This window comes from Emiliania huxleyi (assembly GCF_000372725.1).
Source record: "Emiliania huxleyi CCMP1516 unplaced genomic scaffold EMIHUscaffold_50, whole genome shotgun sequence".
NCBI classification, from domain to species: Eukaryota; Haptophyta; order Isochrysidales; family Noelaerhabdaceae; genus Emiliania; species Emiliania huxleyi.
The window spans coordinates 527,203-546,140 of record NW_005198243.1 but is presented as its reverse complement, the minus strand read 5'-3'; the positions used below and the strand labels follow the sequence as shown (position 1 = coordinate 546,140).

At 66.7% G+C, this 18,938-nt stretch overlaps 3 protein-coding genes across 3 annotated transcripts in view; 1 reads left to right on the top strand and 2 right to left on the bottom strand.

Moving 5' to 3' along the window:
- Positions 1–433: 433 nt before the first annotated feature.
- On the bottom strand, positions 434–4,474 carry EMIHUDRAFT_211857 (hypothetical protein; the record flags this gene model as incomplete). Its single annotated transcript, XM_005766783.1, has 8 exons — positions 434–876; positions 954–1,285; positions 1,364–1,480; positions 1,754–1,821; positions 2,387–2,614; positions 2,735–3,595; positions 3,662–4,381; positions 4,451–4,474. The coding sequence occupies 8 exons, from the start codon at positions 4,472–4,474 to the stop codon at positions 434–436; spliced, it is 2,793 nt and encodes a 930-aa protein (XP_005766840.1).
- Positions 4,475–5,092: 618 nt separating this feature from the next.
- EMIHUDRAFT_356651 (hypothetical protein) lies at positions 5,093–6,040 on the top strand (the record flags this gene model as incomplete). Its single annotated transcript, XM_005766782.1, has 1 exon — positions 5,093–6,040. A coding segment is annotated over exon 1 (531 nt), but the record flags the coding sequence as incomplete, so codon positions are not given.
- Positions 6,041–9,429: 3,389 nt separating this feature from the next.
- Positions 9,430–18,938, bottom strand: part of EMIHUDRAFT_451815 (hypothetical protein) — a gene marked incomplete at its 5' end in the record, with an annotated part of 14,140 nt that continues 4,631 nt past the window's right edge. Inside the window, 9 exons of the mRNA XM_005766781.1 lie at positions 9,430–10,569; positions 10,634–10,891; positions 10,971–11,891; positions 14,321–14,401; positions 15,069–15,170; positions 15,294–15,363; positions 15,829–16,022; positions 16,293–16,988; positions 17,122–17,490. Of these exons, the coding sequence (XP_005766838.1) occupies positions 9,484–10,569; positions 10,634–10,891; positions 10,971–11,891; positions 14,321–14,401; positions 15,069–15,170; positions 15,294–15,363; positions 15,829–16,022; positions 16,293–16,988; positions 17,122–17,490 (3,777 nt within the window). The 3' untranslated portion in view covers positions 9,430–9,483. The remainder of the gene's footprint in view (positions 10,570–10,633; positions 10,892–10,970; positions 11,892–14,320; positions 14,402–15,068; positions 15,171–15,293; positions 15,364–15,828; positions 16,023–16,292; positions 16,989–17,121; positions 17,491–18,938) is intronic.

Here is an 18,938-nt window from a genome sequence, read left to right as displayed (position 1 = left end):
ACATAGAAAGAAAAATGTGCTATATGCAGGCACACCCATATGCGGGGGGGGAGGAGCCGAGAGCGAGCAAACAAGCGCGCCTCGTGCCGGGGTCGTGCGGCGTTGGTGGGGTGCCTTGCTTGGTCGGCGGCACAATCGCACATCCGCGCCGCGCGAAGCAGGTCCTGCGCGGAGTCAATCCGGAAGAAGCCGCCGCCCTCGCTGTCGGCGGGCGACGGCGCCACCACCTGAGCCCCGAGTTTTTCTTCTTTCTGTGTTTCTGGCGGCATGAGGATCTTGAGCGGCCGATGAGCGGCGCCATCTCCCATCTGCCCAGCCCTGCTGCCCGACGACCTGGCGGTGGGCGACCTGGGCCGCGCTCTGCTCTCTCACGTCTCAGATTCCCCTTGTCGCTGTGTGTTTTACCCGTAATCGATTACCCGTACTTGCCTTTCTACGAACCGCCGAAGTGGCCCTTGCCTGCTCTGTGGGTCTCTCCTGAGGCCGAGGACCACCCGTAGCTGTCCTCGACCTTGTCGCTGTAGTACGACGAAGATTCGTCGCGGTCGACGTCGCGGCTGCAGAGCAGACTACTCGATAGTGACAGCGGTGCCGCGTCGCCCGGCCGGGAGTGGGAGGCTGCGGCACCAGCAGCCTCTGCGTCGACGAGGGATGGGTACGTCCCTGCGTGGGTGCTCGCCAGGCCGCCCGCATGGCGGCTGCTCCGCGCCTCGCTCGCGGGGTCGAGCTGCCCCTCGGCCGTCGGGCGCTCGTCGATGTGGACGACCTCGTACATGCGGTCCACCCTCGTCGGTGTGGCCGACCTCGTCAGTGTGTACGTCAAGCTTGCGACGAGGTCGTGCTCTGCTGGCGAGGTCGGCAGCCACGCAGCGCGACCTACGAGGGAGCTCCAAGCACGGGTCGCGTCGCGTCCGTCCAGCGAGCCGTCGGGGTGCAACGTGAGCTCTGCGCACTGGCGGCACGTGCGATCAGGTGGGTGGCGGCGAAGGTGAGGAGGAAGGGGGCGCTCCAGTAGAGAAGCAGGACCCGAAATGGATCGAGCGACCCGAGGAGCACCGCGTTGACGGACGCCGAACAGCCGAGGATGACAGACCGCACGCCGACGAGCTTCAGCTGCCAGGACAGCGAGCGCGGCACGAACGCGTAGATGGCGCCGACGATCGCGGCGATCTGCGCGATCGCATGCGCATTGTGCATCATCCCGTCACACACCTCCCTCATCCCGTCGAGCGACGACAGGAGCTGGAGCGTCCCCGAGGTGGCGTGCGACGCCGCGTCGAGGAGGCTACACGGGGAGGCTCCGAGAACGGTTAGGGGGGGCGTGCACTGCCCCTGGCGTCTGCTCGCGCAGCCGCGCCGTCACCTGAGCGCGGCGAACACGTTGGAGATGGCGCGGTCGCTCAGCAGCAGGCGCGCGAGTGCGAAGGCCAGAAGGCCGCCGACAACCCCGAGCCGCTGCAGCAGCTCCGCCTCGAGGTACCTGGGAGGGCGAGAGGGAGCTCACTAGCTGGAGCTCACGCGCATAGAGGCCGCTCTCACGTTCGCCCTCCTGGGACCCGGTGCTGCCTTCTAACTGTCGCCGCTGTCTGTCTGTTCTCGACTGTCGCGTGCGTGATCTTGGGTCCGGGGCTGTGCCTTTGTGTGAGCGGGTGACAGGCTGGGAGAGAGCGGGTTGGGGGTGAGGGTGAGTGTCGGTGTAGCGAGGGTGACAGTGAGGGGTGCGGGCTGGGAGTGGGAGGGGGGGGGAGCGTACCAGCCCGGCCACTCCGGCAGCAGCGCGAGGCCCGCCGCCGCAACCACCGCCAGGAACGCCAGCGTGTACTGCCCGAGGGGAGTGAGACCGGGTCAGACCTCCTCTCGCGGGCGGAGGGTCCCCAACTCCTTCTACTGTGATGGCCTGCCCGGCGATGGGGTGCGGGTCCCAACCCTGCTCCGAGGCCGCCGCCGCCGCCGGCCGGCCGGCGCTCGCCTACAGGACGTTTGCGAGAAGGATCGCGGGAAGTGCTCCTCCTCCTCCTCCATGAGCGGGACGCTGGCGGTCGTGCTCGCCTGTGGGATATGTCTCGGACACGTCACGGACGTGTCCCGGACCCGTCCTCCCTCGGAGCGGCGCCCGCTCCCTGCCCGCCATCCCAGCCTCCAGCCAGCCTAGGGGCGCCGCTGCCGAGGCGGGCCGCTGGGCGTCCGGCGGCGGCTGCGGCGACAGCGACTGCGGCGACGGCGACGACGGCGGGGCCCCCGGCGGCGATGGGAAGCGCGGCGGCGCCATCGGCTGCGGCTGCGGCGGCGGCTGCGGCTGCGCGCGGAGGAGTGCGAGCGCGTGGAGCGCGGCCGCGAGCGAGCGCGCGAGCGAGCGCGGCGGCGCGCCGGGAGCTGCGCCGCCGACCTCTGCCTCGCCGACCTCTGCCTCGCCCTCGCCGACGTGCTCCGCCTCGAGATTGTCGATCTCGAGGTTGTCGACCTCGATCTCGTGCTGCGGATCCCGCGACGCGCCGATCCTCTCGGTGTAGTAGCTGCCCTCGACCTTGTCGCTGTGGTACGAAGACCCGACGCTGCAGCCGCTGCCCGGCGCGGCGCCGAGCAAGGCACTGCCCTCCTCATCGCCCTCGCCGTTCTCCGCGTCGAGCCACGAGTCGCACGGCACGGGCTCGCCTGCAGGACATGTCGCGGACATGTCGTGGACGTGTCCCGGACATGTCACCGGGTCGCACGGCACGGGCTCGCCGGCCGGCACCGCGAGGGAAGAGAGCGCGGTAAGCACCTCCTCCGCGTGCGGTCGCCGGCAAGCCTCGCGGTGCCAGCAGCGCTGCATCAGCTCGGCCGCGCACTCGCCGAGCACGCCGAGCGCACCCCCGCCGGCGGCAGCGCGAGGCCACCGAGGCGTCGGCCGCTCGCCGGCCACGGCGGCCTGGTGCGCGCACCAGCCGGAGCGGTGCAGTTGGAAGGCGGGCTCGCGGTAGGTCGCCTCGAAGAGGAGGAGGCCGAAGCTGTACACGTCGCTTGCGGGCGTGTGCCACATGCTGCTCCGCCGGCCTCCTCCGCCGGCGTGCCGCGACGCCTCTGGCGCGAGGTACCTCCAGGTGCCGACGGCCGGGGTCTGGCTGAGCTCGCCGTAGTGGGTGGTGGCGAGCCCAAAGTCGCCCAGCTTGGCGCGCGAGTGGGAGGCGTCGAGCAGCACGTTGGACGCCTTGACGTCGCGGTGCAGCGTCGCGTGGCCGTGTAGCCACGCGAGGGCGGTCGCCGTGTCAGTCAGCAGCGTCCACAGCTGGCGCGACGACCCGGCGGCGCCGCCTGCGCGCTTGAGGTAGTCGTGGAGCGTGCCTCCGGCCATCAGCTCGAGGATGAGTACGTGCTGCAGGCCGTCGGAGCCGCAGTCGAGCCGCGCGTACGCGAGGAGCTCGACGAGCCGCGGGTGGCGCAGCTGGCGCAGCGACGACACCTCCTTTCGCACGCGCTGCCCATCCCGCGCATCGGCGTGTCGGATCACCTTGGCGGCGGCCGGCCTGCCGTCCCACTCGGTGGCGTACACATCTGCAAACCCGCCTCGGCCGAGCAGCCGCCCGAGCACGAGGCGCTGGGCGGCGGCCCCACTGCCCTCGCGGGCCCGATGGGCCGGACGGACCGCCGATGGACAAAAGAATTCGCGGCAGGACGCGCGCACCTCGGCAGCAGCAGCCTGCTCGTCGGCCAGCCAGCGGCCATCCTCGCGCAGCAAGAGGGTCTGCATCTCCTCCTCCGCCTCGGTGAGTGGTTGCGCTGAGTGCACCTTCCGGCGCAGCCGACCGCGGACCGCCTGCAGCCGCGCCCGAATCGCGTCGCCGCGCAAGCCCCAGGCGGTGAGCTCGCCGCCGCCGAAGCCGGCCGCCAGAGCGACCGCGCGGTAGAGCATGTGCCGGCAGAGATTCGGGCTTGGGCCGATGCGCGCCACCAGCACGGCGGTGTGGAGCGCGTGGAGGCAGAGCCAGGCGAGGGCGACCTTGCCCTTCCACCGCAGCGCGCGGGGCATCATCGAGTGCGCCGCCCCCAACAGGAAGGGCGTCGGCGCCACCCAGCCCGACAGCCGCTCGAAGCTAAGCGCCTCCGCGCTCTGCCCGCCGACCAGCGCGAAGATCTCGTCGTCCCGGAGCAGCAGGCCCGAGATCGGCAGCGCGACGAGCGGCACGCCCGGAAGCACCACGGACCACACCCTCGCCGCGCGTTCGGCGGTGACCACCCCGTCGGCGATGGCGGCAGCGATGCCGAGAAAGACGAGGAACAGGAGCAGTATGATTGCAGAGCCCCGGTGCAGCGCCGATACGCCGCCACTGATGGCCGAGAAGGCCCTGCTGCACCCCTCGCTGGCCATGGCGGCGCTCACAGCGGCCACGGCAACGGCCTGAGCCTGCCTGGTCGAGCGAGGGCGGCCGCAGCCGACGCCGGTCTCTCTCTCACGCCCGGCCGCGGATGGCACCAGCAGGTAGCCGGCTCGACTCATGGCGGCCGATCGAAGAGCGAGCGGAGCCACCCCAGCATCTCGAAGCGCCGTCTGACCGCCGACTTCCGTTCCCCTCCCCCCACACCCTCTCGAGTACACAGGAGCGACACACAGAACCACAAAAAGGGGCTCATACTCATCGCTCCCATCTCCCTTCCTCAATTCCCAGCTCCTCTTCCCCCTCTTTGGATGCCCCTATCGACCGAAGGAAGGCATCCGCTTGCTGTCGTGGCGACACCTGCAACTGCTCTGTGGAGGTCGGAGATAAAGAGAGAGAGATTTTTGTTGAGTTAAAGTGGGCCCCCTTTCCATGTCACAAACAACTCTAACACTCACACGTAATTTGGGGCCTGGAGCCCTGTTCACGCGCGCGCGAGACGTGCAGACAGGGTTGCCAGGCCTCTCTCTCTCTCTCTTCCATGTCCCAAACCCACTCCCTCCCCAAGCATTTCCCCTCTCCCCCACCGCTAAATATCCCAAGTCTGGGTGGTCCACATTCCTCTTAGGATCAGGTCCAGGCAAATCCCTGTACCGGGTGCAACCCTAGGGGTACAACCCTGGCGAACTTGCACTCGGAAATGTCCGCAGGTCGTGTCCCCCTCAAAGGCCATGGGCTCAGGCAGTTCGAGAGTCGCCTCGGCTGACTCGCTCGTCGCGCGCTCGACTCCGGTAGCCTCCGCGGACTCGCCCGTCGTTCCTCACGAGGCGCTTTTCTCGACGCCAGCGGCGGAGGCAACCACACTCACGTCCAAGGCGAAGAGGCTCGACGGCTTGGCGAGTTCCTCGACAACGCTGTGGTATACAGGTAAGCAGCTCATGTGGAGCTACAAGCGGAGCATGGTCGTGCTAAACAAGGACGGGATGGTGACCACATTCAAAGACGGGAGCGGCAACGTCATCGCCCTCCTCAAGCATGGCGACGTGGCCTCCTACCGCCGCGGGACCGGCCACGCCATCCTGTACGCACCACGGCCACCCGCTGGCGCAAGTGCGCACGCCAGTGTGGAGGGCTTGCACGCCGCGTACGAGATCAGGCTCCCCGATGACGTCCTGGAGGCCTACCCGGTCAAGCAGGGCCCTGGTGGTGTCATGACCAGCCAAGGCATGCAGAAGGGTGGCCTTGGCTTCTTCGCCGCCGGCGCCGCCGGCGCGTTCAGCGCGACGAGCACGTACCGGTTCGTGGGCGAGAGGGACGGCCTCACGCGTAACAAGTGGATCATGCTGAACGCGAAGGGAGACTCGATCGGCACGTACGAAGACAAGACCAAGAAGGTCATTGTGGCTGCAGCTGGCGTCGACGCGGTGTTGCTCGTCGTCTTCGCATCCGTCGTCTTTGACTACGTCGCGACGATGTGTGAGGACGTCGGCTAATCCAGGTCAGCAGGGAGGCCGCGAACCGGCTGCGAACCGCCTGCGCGGCTCCCCGCTTGTTATCAGCCCGCGGACCTTGCTCTTCACCGTTCACGGCTAGCTGGAGGGCGGTCGTGTCGCGTGTGTGCTTTTGACATAGAGTGCTGAGTGGCATGATGCAATGGTACGTACGTTGATGAAAATTTAATCCTTTTCAACAGAGAGACGACCTGGCGCTGGGACACAACACAGAGAAAGAGCTGGCTGGCAAAACACACAGAAGACTCGCTCCCACAGCAATCAGCAAGTGTATCCCCAGATTATTTCATTCCTCACCTCCCAGCCGGCAATCGCACCGTGCAGCAGTTCCGTCAGCTCATTTCTACGAACGGCTTTGCGTTGTTGACGTTGAGCGTAAGGGTCCGCACGTCGGCGAGCCGACGCTTGCGCATGCCGCAGCACGATGCTCGCGGTGGCGGCGAGGCAGGAGGCTGACCGGTGCCCCGGTGCGGGTCGTCCGGAATTGCGCCTCACGCGGTCACCGTCCAGACCCGGCTGAAAAACCCGGCTTCTGCCGGGCTGCCCATCCTCCTGCAGAGTATGAGGGGTGCTGCTCGTCTCCTTCCCCACCGTGGCCGCCGAGGGCTGCGGCGGCGGCGAGGCCTCCAAGCCGCGCACGCGCCAGCGCGTCTCCGCCGAGTCCGCTCTCAAGCACGCGGCCGACGCGGCGACGTCCTACGCCATCGCGGTGGACGACGCCAACTCGAGCATGCTGCAGGCGCACGTGGCGTGGCACAACCGGACCGCCGAGGAGGCGGGGCAGCCTCCCAGCGCCGTCGTGCCGTACGAGTGCAGCAACTGCTCGCACACGGAGTTCGGCACGATCTTCCGCATCATGACCCGCATGCACGTCTCGCCGGACGAGCTCCACGCCAACCGCGACCTCATCGACTTTTACTTCCCCGTGCGTCCTCCCCCCCCCCCCCCCCGCCCGCCCCCCACCCACCCACGTACCCACGCCGCTCCCCCCTCTGGCTCTGTTCGGCGGCGCAGAACTTCAAGACCGAGAATGTGCTCGTCGACCTGGCAACGGAGAGCATGCTGCAGCTGGGCGGCAACGCCACCGTCATCATTGGTGGGCTCAAGGGCGATCTGGCCGTGCTGAATGGCTGCCGTGGAACGGTCATCGCCGCTGAGACGGCCGAGCCTTTCAAGCGGAGCGACAAGGTGCGCATCTCCGGCCTGTGCTCGCGGCCGGAGCTCAACTCTGCGCTGGGGGTGGTGCTCGGCTTTGACGAGGCCAGCGGGCGCTACGCTGTCAAGCTCGCACAGGCAAAGCCCGGCGACCCGTCCAGCAGCGTCAAGGTGAAGCACGCCAACCTGCAGCTCGCGGCCCAGCCAAAGGAAGTGCGCCTTCGCGTGACCCGCGCCGACGGCAGCGAGCAAGAGGTCGTGCTTCCGCCGTGCAACCTGCTGGCCGATCTCGATGCCGAGCTTGCTGCAAACGACAAGGCGGCGGCCGAGGCGGCGTGCGCCGACGCGGAGGCTTTCGATGCTGAGGTCATCGTGTGCGAGTCGGACGAGCGCACGCGGGTCGTGCTCGAGGTCCGTACTAGAGACTCCGGCACCACTCTTCATGCACCATTACTCTCATGGCCTACCCCCGCGCTGCAGGTGGCGCGAAAGCTACAGCTGCCGTACGCTCCCTTCAAGATGCTGTTTGTGGAGGGAGTGACGCAGTACGCGCCGGAGGGCGACCTGATGCCGCCGGTCCAGATCCCCGTGATGCCGGCCTGGATCTCCGTCGGCGACTACGACAACATCTTCTCCTACCAAAAGCTGGCGACCAAGGGCATCACAGTCGAGTCGCGGTCGCTGCAGGCGATCATCGACGACTGCGATGTCTTCAAGCCGTCCGAGTGGGGCGGGGGCAAGGCGGGGATGCGCCCGCGCGAGCCCTTAAAGGCAGAGGGCCTCTGGTTTGAGGACAAGTACAAGGCGGTTCAGGCTGCGAACCCCGAGATGAACTACATCGAGGTGTCCGCGTTGATGGGGCGGTGGGACGCGGCGCCGGAAGACGTCAAGGCGACGTACGAGGCCAAGGCCGCGGCGGCACTGGCGGAGCACGCGCCCAAGCTCGCCGAGTGGAAGGCGAACGTGGCCGCTGAGGCGCAGCAGAACGCGGCGGCGTGCCTCGATGGCAACACCGGCAAGGTGGTCGACCTCGAGCAGTTTGGCGTCGACGAATACGACACGCTGCAGGACGGCTGCTGCATGGGCCTGCGCTTCTGCCTGCCGGCCGTCGACCAAACCAACCTGATCAAGTCCATCATCTTTGATGCGCACGTGACGCCGTCGAAAGTCAAGGTGCTCCCCGGCGGCGACGACTACGGCACGAAGCCACCGGCGGCGGCCGCACAGAGCGGCGAGGCGGCACCCGCACTCTTTCACCTCGACTCGTCGGGCAAGGCGTGCTTCTCCGCCTCGGAGGCGCAGGCGGCAAGCGCGCACATCGCCGCCCTGCGGCTCGACGAGCGCGTCAAGGCTTGCCTGCAGCGCAAGAAGTTTGTGCTCCCGCAGCAGTCGCGCAACGTCTCCGAGAACTTTTGCAACGAGTGCGTGCGCGCACTCATCTAGCCAGCGTGCCTCTCTCCCTGTGACAAGCCCCTACTCCCACCTCTGCCCCCGGCACAGGGCCGTCTACGGCAAGCTCAACTTCTTGCGCGTGTCGGGAATCGTCCGCCTCGACGCCGCCGGAGCGGCCGCGACGAGTGGCGAGCTGGCCGCATTCGATGCGTGGCCGGCGCCGGACAAGAAGAACCCCAAGCTGAACTTCCGCGACTTCGACGACGGTTTCTACTGATTGCGAGGGCAAAGACATGCGGCGGCCCAGCCTACGTTTGCCATGCAAGCTAGCATGCAAGCTCCAAGCAAGCAGGCAGACGCTACGGAGCCACGGAGAGGGGCGGCACCTTCGAGGAGCCACGGAGGGACGCGTGTTTGGGCACTTGTATGACAGGTTCTGTGGCGCGGGCGGTACTCCCCATGGTCGGGTCGTTCTTAGAGGGCACTATCCACCGCTGAGTGGTTGCTGGGGGAGGGGGATTAGACGTTGTCGAGTGTGAGGCCGCGACAGAGGCGAGGCCAGGCGTGCTGCTGGGTGCTGGGTGGGACTGCTTGCTTGCTGCAGTTTTACGTTACCTTCTTTTACAAGGGCACAAAACGATCAAGACCGCCGCGATTGCTATACACGCACGTATGTTGTTTCTTCCCTTCACGTGCGCCGCCGGCTCGTCGCGGCCTTCTGCGGGTCCGCGTGGCAGCCGACGGCGAGCCCATCGGCAATCAGGTCGCGCGGCGTCACCTCGAAAATCCTCATCGCAAACCCTGTCAGCAGTCCTCCGAGTCCTCCTCCGGGAATGTACGTAAGAGCCACAAGCCACATACAACGAAAAAGCGCCGGCATACCCCTAGAGCTCTAGAGCTCAGAAGCGGCTCAGAAGTAACGTAAGACAAAAGAAAAGACAAGCGCGCGCCTTGGGAGGGACAAAAACGTTCGCGACCGCAGGCGCAGACAGGCAGAGGGGGAGGACAAAACTCGCTTTGCTGTACTCCTAGCTAGTGAATGAAGAGTAATAGAACATGCGTGGTGGTGAAAGTCAGACGATCTGGCTCATCTGGGCATGCGCCCCCGGCTCATCGCAGTCTTCTACAAGGTCGTCGCCCACCGAATCGTCGCCCACCGAGTGCTCCTGCAGCTCCGTCTTAGAAGAGGAGCCGCGGGTCTGCGTCGTTCGAGCGAGAGTGGCAAGGCGCACGCGCGACGTGGCCGTCTGCTTGGTCGCGCCGAGCGCCTGTGCGAGGTGAGCGATCGACACCTGGCGGTGCGGGTCTGCGTGGCAGCCGACGGCGAGGTCGTTGTACAGCCCATCGGCGATCAGGTCGCGCGGCGTCACCTCAAAAAAGCGCCCAAAGATGCAGCCGCCGAGCGCGGCGTCGTTCTCGTGCGCCATGACGATTGGCAATCTGGCCTCGCGCGCGGCGCGCACCTGCTCTGCGAGAGGCTCTGCGCTATCTCCGGCCCATGTCGACCACTTCAGGTAGAGCAGCATGTGCGTCGCCTCGTCGCCGCTACCGCTCGCGCGAGGCAGCGAGGAGAGGCGCGAGGGCGGTGCGTCGGTGACGGAGATCTCGCCAGACACGGCGACCACGACTGCATTGGCTAGCTCTCGCGCCCCGGCGTTCAAGGTCGAGGCCCAGAGTACCACTGGCTTAGGAAAGGCGAGGCCGTCAGCTCGTAGCTCGCCCGGGATGCACAGGGGCAGCGCGTCCTCGCCCGCGTACTTAGGCGTCTTCAGCAGCAGCGCCTCGGCGATGACCTTGAGCGAGACGTGCTGGAAGGCCTCGATCCGATGCCACACCGTCATTGGCCAGCCGGCGTCGAAGATAGCGGCCTGCAGCTCCTCGGGGCATTCGGACCGCAGCTCGGCGAGCGTGCCTCCGCCTTTGGCCGGGTCTGCCTCGTGGACGAGCACGAGCGGCTTGCCCATCTCCAGCGCGGCGCGGATCTCTCGCAAGCAGTTTGTCGAGCGCAGGTAGCCCTTCGAGAGGAAGCAGAGCACCACCTGCGAGCGACGAATGTACGCCTCCAGCTCTCCGATGTTCTTTAGGTCGTCGACGTCGAGGAAGATCTCGCAGCCGGGGAGGAACTGCTGGAGCTCGTTCTTGATGACGGCGACGGCGTCCTATAAGGGAGGAGGGTCAGGTCTTCTCCGCACATGCAAAACGGTGGGGCAAGAGGCGGCTAACCTGCCCCGTGCTCCAGACGTGGCTAAGGAAGAGGTGCCACTGCTGGCCTTCGGCGAGGGTGATGCCGTCGCGCATCGGCTCGCGCTTCGAAGAGGCGAGCCGCATGGTCTTCGCCCTTGCGGCGCTGATTGCCGATACGAGGATGACGGCCAGGGAGACGGCGAGCATGGCGGCGGTGAGGACGACGACAAAGGTGGTGGCGCCCAGGGAGCCGCTGAAGCCGACAAGCTCGTAGCACTGCTCTGTGCTGTCGCAGAGCTGCGGCGGCGAGGGGGCGGGTGGTGTGAGGTTGCGCGGACGCGGGAGAGAGGGGCGGTGAGGTAGTGCCAGCGCGGACCTGGACGACCACTCCCGACGCGAAGCAGCAGGTGAGGAGCAGGTTGGAGACGCACGCGAGGCCGAGGTCGTCGGAGCGCCGGTAGGGGCGGGCGAGGGCGAGGATGGTGAGAAACATGGCCGAGACAATGGCGGCGACCACGGTGCGCAGCAGCTTCCTGGAGCCGTACTCCTGGTCGATGAAGAGGACCATCGAGGTGAGGAAGATCTTGCGGACCAGGTCGAGCACCTCCCAGAAGAGGAAGCCGGCGGAGTAGTCCCGCCAGAGGAAGCTCGTCGCACGAGAGAGCGGCGTTGCGCGCTGCGCAGCCACGGGCTTGCGGACGCGGAGCAGCAGCGCCAGGAAGCCGAGCGGCACGAGGACGGGCCAGAGGGCAAAGAAGGCCCAAAAGTACGGCGCGAGTCCGCTCGTCTCGTCGTCCCACGTCGGGCCGGCGTCGCACGTGAGCGACGGGTCGGCAAGCAGGTAGCTGATGCGCCGGCCTGTGGCGTCGTCGTAGCCAAAGGACTCGCACAGCCTCGCGCTGAAGATGGAGCGCGAAACGGAGGGAAGCACGAGGTAGAAGATGAAGATCGCCCAGTAAAGGAGGCGGCCGAGCAACTGGTGGTCAAATGCCTGCTTCTGCTTGGCGTTGAGGACCGCCGCCACGGCCACAATGGCGAGAGACACGAAGGCGACGGCGAGGTACGGCCAGATGCCCGCGACGAGCAGCCGCGTGCTCATGGCTCCGATGCAGCGGCCGGGGATGGCAACGTCGAACAAGTCCAGGCTGAACAGCTTGAGCACGTCGAGCCAGCGCGTAAAGTGCTCGTCGAGGCGGACGCCGTAGACGACGCCGAGGATGCTGCTCACCTGGTAGAAGCCGACGACGATCTTGAACTTGGGCTGCAGGCCGACCTCGGACTCGATGCGGGTGGCCCGCTGCCGGAGGCGGCGGGAGAGGGGGAGGTGGCGGAGCCCAGCGTAGACGGCGGCGAGCACAGCGATGACGATGACAAAGCCGACAAAGACGCCGGCGGAGCGAGCCGTCGAGGGGCAGGCGACGCAGCGCCCCTCGGCAGAGCTATAGTAGTCCGAATCCGCGACGCAGACCTCGCAGAGCGGGCCGGTGTGGCCGGCGGTACAGGAGGGGTCGGCATCTCCGTCAGTGAGGCGGCGGCGGCGGGAGGGCTTGCCGAAGCCGACATACCCAGCGCACGTCTTTGAGTCACAGCGGTGGAGCTCCGAGGTGGCGTCGGAGGCGCGCCAGTAGCCGACGTCCACGCCGAGGGATGCGAGGGCGGTGCCGGCGCTGCAGGTGGCGTTGGGCGGGCATGACTTGCAGTACTCGGTCGGGTTCTCAAAGATGCCGTCCGGGTTGGCGCTCGCGTCCAAGTAGAAGTCCTTCTTGCAGATGGAGCAGGTGACGTCGCCGCTCTTGGAGCCGGTAGGGTAAGGGCAGGGCGTACACTGCGACAGGCCCTCGCTCGCGGCGTAGGTGCCCGCCTCGCACTCCTCGCACTCGGTGGAGGAGACTGCGAAGTTGCCTTTCGGGCACAGCACGCACGCGGACATGTTGGGCGAGGGGGCGATGCTACCTGGAGCGCAAGCGGTTGGCTGCGCGGCGCCGCCGGCGCAGAAGCTGCCAGGCGCGCAACCGACGCAATCGTTGAGGCTCTCCAGCGTCGCAGACGCGTTGCCGTTGTAGAAGCCCGCGGGGCAGCTCGCCGGCAGCTGAGTGCTGCTTCCCTTGGGACAGAACGTACCCGGCGCACACTCGAGGCAGCCCGCGGCTCCGGAGTCCGGCTGGTACGTCCCGACGTCGCAGACGGTGCACTGGCCCTGAGCAGGGTTGGCTGCGGTTCCTGGAGAGCACACGGCAGGCGCAGCGCCGCCTCCCGCGCACGACGAGCCGGCGGGGCAGTCGAGGCACTCGGGGTCGCCGTCGGCGTCCGTCACGTTGGCGTACGTGCCCGCCTCGCACTGCGCGTCCAGCTCGCGCGACGACCCCACCGGGCAAAACTTGCCCGCAGCGCAGCGGACGCAGGCGGCGGCGGCGGTGTCGTTTTGGTAGAAACCCTCGGGGCACAGCTCGCACGCGTCGTTGCGGGTGCCGACGGCGAGGCTGCCCTCGCGGCACGCCGTCTGCTGCGTGGAGCCCGTGGTGGCGAAGTGGCCCGGCGAGGCGTCGGTGCACTGGCCCGCGTCGGCGAGGTCGGTGGCGTTTGAGTACGACCCAGCGGGGCAGGGAAGGGGCACGCTCGTCCCCGCCGGGCAGTAGTGGCCAGCATCGCAGGGCAGCGCCTCATAGGTCGCCTCTGTGGGGCACTGGGAGCCTGCGGGACAGCGGCCGGCGCAGCTGCTGCTCGACTGGTCCTCGGGGTTGGCCGAGCCGATGAGGCCGGCTGCGCAAGCAAAGGGGAAGTCCTGCTCGACGGGCAGCAGCGGCAGCTGGTAGAGGTCGTCGCCGAGGAGGAAGGGGTCGCCGCCCCGCGTGCTATTCCAGTTGCAGGGCTGCACGAAGGTCGGTTCCTGGCAGTACCACGCTTCCGGAGCGGCGAGGTTGATCGCGCAATCCTCGCGGTACGTGAGGCAAGGCTCCTGCCTTGGATCCGCGTCGTTATAACGGCACGCCTCCCGGTACACCTCGCAGCGCGCGTTTGGCAGCCAGCGGCCGGCGGGAGCGGGAAGGGTGTAGGAGACCTCGCCAGCGAGCAGGAAGATGGAGCTCCCCTCCTCCTCGGCAGAGCAGCCGCTGATGAGGGTGCCGTTGCTCAGAGAGGTGCTCCCGCCCGCCGAGTAGAGGCCGCCGCCAGACAGGGCAGAGCAGCCGCTGATGAGGGTGCCGTCGCTCAGGGAGGTACTTCCGCCCGCCGAGTAGAGGCCGCCGCCAGAAGGTGGGTAGAGGCCGCCGCCATAACGTGCGATGCAGTTGGAGATAGTGGAGCGGGCCAGGCTGGCTGAGCCCGACGCAACGTACACTGCGCCGCCTCGCGTGGCATTGCAGCCGGAGATGGTGGAGTCAGTCACGATGAGGTCGTTGTACGTGTATGTCACTCCGCCCTCCTGCGAGGGGAGGCGCGAGAGGCGTTGTGACTCTCGTTGCCTTGTCATGGGGGACTACCCCCTGGGCGGTGTGGTGCACCTGGCCAGCCGAGCAGCCCGTCACGGTCGAGCCGATTAGCGAGACCGCACCGCTGCTAGGAGACGCGTAGACGACACCGCCACCACACGCCGGAAATGCACAAAACGCACCAGACGCGTCCTGCAGTTGCGAGGGGAGAGCGGAATGAGGTAGCCGTGGCCCTGCACATCTCTCTTCCCGCTGCCGTGCGGCGCTGCACAGCGGCGGCCAGCTCTACGCGGCGCACCTCGCCAGCCGAGCAGCCCGTCACGGTCGAGCCGATGATCGAGACCGCACCGCTGGCCTGCGCGGAGACGACGCCGCCGGACTGCGGTTGCGAGGAGAGAGCGGGGTGAGGCAGCCGTGTCCCTCTCTATCTCTCGCCCCGCTGCTGTGCGGCGTTGCAGGGGTGAGGCTCTACTCGGCGCACAGAGACAGCATGGCAGTCCCTCACATCCGAGTCGATGATCTCGACGTCGCCTGCACCGTCAGCGTACACAACGCCGCCGTTTTTTTTGAGCAACGTCGCCCTCCCGTTGACGAGGGTCAGCCCCCGCAGGGTGAGGCTGCAGCCGCCCGAGAGGTAAAAGAGCCCAGTCTGTGCCTGGCCGTCGAGCGTCGCGCCCTTGCCGCTGCTGGCGACAGTCACCTTGACGTTGGAGCCGCAGCTGATCCGGCTGTCTAGCATGACATGCGCACCCGGCGCCATGTGGACGGAGATGTCGGTGGTAGCGCCCTCGATCAGGGCGCGGAGATCAGCCTCCGTTGCCGCGGCGACAAAGCCAGGAGTGAGCGGTGGCAGCGGAGGCAGCGGCGATGGTGGCGGGGAGGGCGGCAATGCAGGCGGTGAAAGCGGTGGAGGCGGCAATGCAGGCGGTGAAGGCGACGAAGGCGGCCGAATCGCCCAGCAGACCTGACGGCAGAGGGAGGAGGGGCATCAGAGACGTGCGGGGGAAGGCGAGAGAGCCCAAGCGCGCCTTCCAGCCCGACCTGACATCGCTGTCATCAGAGATCCACTCGATGACGCCGTCTTCCGGCACCACGCCATTCGGCCCCGAGGTGCTGCAGTACTTCATGCCGTTGACGGTGAGGTAGTCCTTGTAGCAGTCGTCCGTGAACTCGCCATTGCCGCCGTAGTCGCCGTAGTCGCCGTATTCGCCGTAGTCGCCGTAGTCGCCGTAGTCGCCGTAGTCGCCGTAGGACCAAGCGTCTCCCTCCACATCAAAGGCGACCACCTCCAGCCCAACCGGCGGCACGCCGCTGATGGTGCACATCTCGTTGTTGCCGTAGCTGAGCGGATAGTTTGGCGACGCGGCGCACGAGCCGCCGTCGGTGAGCGAGCACGGGCCGGTGATGAAGTAGCCGCCAGGGAGGAGCGGCGGCGGCGGGATGGGAGGCGGCGAAGGCGGCGGTGAAGGCGGGTACGGCGGTGAAGGCGGGTACGGCGGAGCCCGGGGTACGACGGAGCAGTCAATGCCGTCATATTCAATGCACACTTCAGCGTTCGGCGGTCCTGCAAAATCGGTAGGATCATAGGGAAAGCATGCCGATCCGATCTTGCACGCAACGCATTCGCCACATGCATTCTGCGGTGACGGCGGCGACGACGGTGGTGGCGGTAGCTGCGGCGGGGAGGGCAGCGACGACGGTGGTGGCGGCAGCGGCGGCAGCGGCGGCAGCAGTGGTGGCGATAGTGGTTTGAAGTACATCGCACAACCGTCGCCGCATTGCGCTTGCCAATTTTGTTGGCCGCACATTGCGTAGCTCACGGGGCAGCCGGCGCACATTGCGTAGCTCGGCGAGGGGAGCAATCCCATGCCGTGTAAAATCTGCTCGACGGGTCCCGAGTACAAGCAACCCGCGTCGTCGGCGCCCTGGCACTCTGCCCGGCACTCCGCCTCGCTGTGCGTGAAACGGCCATACTGGCAGCCCTGCTCGCACGACGCGACCTGGTTGCAGTACGAGCCGTCGGGGTTGTTGATACAGTAGCCGCTGCTCACGCAACTCGCGACGCACGCCGCTGTGTAGTCGGGCGGAAACGGGGGCAAATGGGGCGGCGATGGCGGAGAGGGGGGCGGGAGCGGTGGGTGCGGCGAGGGTGGCAGCGGCGGCAGCTGCGGGGGTGACGACGGCGGCGACGGTGGTGGCGGTGAAGGCGGCGGTGATGGTGGCGGGGAGGGTGGCGGTGATGGTGGCGGGGAGGGCGGCGCAAACGGCACCACAAAGGACTTCGCTTCCTCGGACCCAGAGGTAACGGTGAGGCCTTCCTGCCCGAGGCCTGACCAGCTAGCGCCGTTCCAGCCGTCGTCGTACGAGTCGTACATGTGGAGCTCGCACTCGACGCCGGGCGAGAGGGAGACGCCGTACTCGGTCTGGAAGTCTGGGCAGAGCCCACACTGGTCTGAGCCGGTGTAGGGCGCCGACGAGAGGACGACTGTACCGCCGCAGCGGAGGTCCCAGCTCACCTCGCTAGGGTACGATCCCGGCGTCGTGGTGACGGTGTAGTATGCGAGCGGGTACGAGGGCGGAGACGGAGGCGGCAGCGACGGCGGCACCTCCCAAAGTCCGGAGCCCTGCTCACCAGAACCAACTTCGCCAGACCCAGCCGGCGGTGTGAGATTCGCGGCCACCCTGCCGACGAGCAGCGCGGTGGCGGCCAAGCGGACGTGTGTGACGGATACTTCGAGCGAGGCGACTCGCGAACGCCCAAGCAGCAAGGATCCCGCGCAGACGAGGCCCGTCTCGACTAAGTCAACTAGCTTTCGGAGCTGCCCAGCGGTCCACGACTCGGGCACGTTCACGGGCATGATCTCGTTCAGCTTGGTCGGGTGGTGCCCCTTCGCCACCTCGGTCTTTTGCTCCCCGGACTCGAACACTGGGCGCCCGTCCGCCGTGGCGGGTTGGCAGGTGTCCACCTGGGCGGCATGGGAGAGGCGCTTAGACAGGGGCACAGACAGAGGCGGGCGGGCGGCGGCATATATGGGGTGGGCCAGAGAGGCGAAGAGTGCGTGATGCAGCAGCGTGGCGGGTGCAGTACGGGTCGAGCACCTGACTCGCCCGCTCCAGCTCTCCCCTTTCGACCTCGAGCAGCGAGGAGTCGGTGAAGTGGGAGGCGGGCCGCCAGTTGGCAAAGTCACAGAAGAGATCAGTCGACTCGGCCATCTTGAGGTCAGCGACCTGGGTGGAGTGGACCTCCGTGGGCCACGCTGAGTTCCTCGGCGAGGTGCCGAGGGACTGGTCGATGGCCCCTTCACTCTGGAGGAGCAGGCAGTGCCGCTTTGCTCCGCCCGCTCGCCCGCCGAGCGCCGCCTTGGTCCTTGACGCATCGAGCGGGCCGTGGACGCCGATGGTCGACGCCTCAAGGGTCTTGCGAGGGATGCTCACCGTAGCCGGCGGCGCCTCGTTCTTGACAGATTCCTGCTTTGGGACTCGAGAAGGGTTCGCCAATCTGTCGATCGCCCGCCACTCGCCGCCGGCGCGCACGCAAGAGACGAGAGGAAGAGAGAGGTTGACGACGGCTATCGGGCACGAGATGCTCGACCGGTGTGCAGTACCAGAGACGATGACAAGGATTGCCAAGCTCATCTGGGAAGAGACGCTCTCAAAGCGCGCTTCGGGCAACCTTCACGCGCCGCGATTAAGGCCGACGAAGCCGATCGTGACAGGATGCGTGCCAGAGGCGCGGGGTTCCATCGTAATATAAAAAGCGAGCTGACGCACAGCGTGTCAAGTTGCAGACAGCGTGTCAAGTCTTCGATGAGATATAAAACAAAACCGCCCGTTCTCCCCGGCGCTGTGTGGATGGACGCTGGCTGGCCGTGAGATGACGGACGGCATGCTAGCTTCCCCCAAACTCAGACAGAAGGTGCAGCAGTAAAGTAAAAAGGAAAAAGCTTGCTGCGCTGGGGGACGCCCCTTGGAGCCAACCATTGGAGCCAACCAGCTGGACACGCACACACCTGCCGCGCACGCCCAAGACCGCTCTCGACGAAGCCGATCGTGACAGGATGGCGTGCCACAGGCGCTGCGTTTGATTATTTTTGAGCTATTCGATGTTTAGCAAACGCAAGGCGGACATGGCACATCGCTCTCGGGCCCACGGACATCCCGCACACCCGCCGCCCCCGCGCGCCCCACCCCGGCCGGGAGAGAGGGGAGTGACTGACAGTTTGGGAGGGATGGCAACAGAACGGCTACCTCGCACTCCATGTGCGAGAACGCAGGGTATTATTTTTATTTATAAATTAGTGTTATAATTATTATATAAAATGAACTCGGGGGCACGGGACGCGGCACAAACGGGGCACAAACGCCAGGCTACAAACACGGGGAGGCACGTAGTGACGCAAGGGAGTCTAGGCACCGGTGGCGTCCGTGCAAGCCCCACCCGGCCGGCGGATGGGCGTGGGGGCGCGTCGCCCTGCTTGCTCTAGGTGAAACGTCTACAGGACGAAGAAGACCCGAATCCGCACGGCGGGCGGAGAATCACGGGCACTAGCTAGACCACGGAGGACTGGGAGAGTGTGAATGGAGGGACAGACGTCCCCCCCCTCGAAGCCGATCGTGACAGATGGCGTGCCACATGGCGCTGCGTTTGATGGCGCTGCGTTTGATGTACCAAGTGAAAAAGCGAGCTGGGAACAGCGTGTCAAGTTGCTGAAGCGGAGTTGTTTTGTTTTTGCTGAGAGAGTGTCAAGTTTTCGAGGCCGGGGAGAGATCCAAAACAAAACATCTGTCTCCCCGGCGAGTGTGGGGGGACGCTGGACAGGAGATGACGGCACACTAGCAACAAAAAACTCTATACAACCTTCGGGAAAAGAGAGACGCGCGTGCGCCCCGTCCATACCAGGAGCAGGCGGACATCG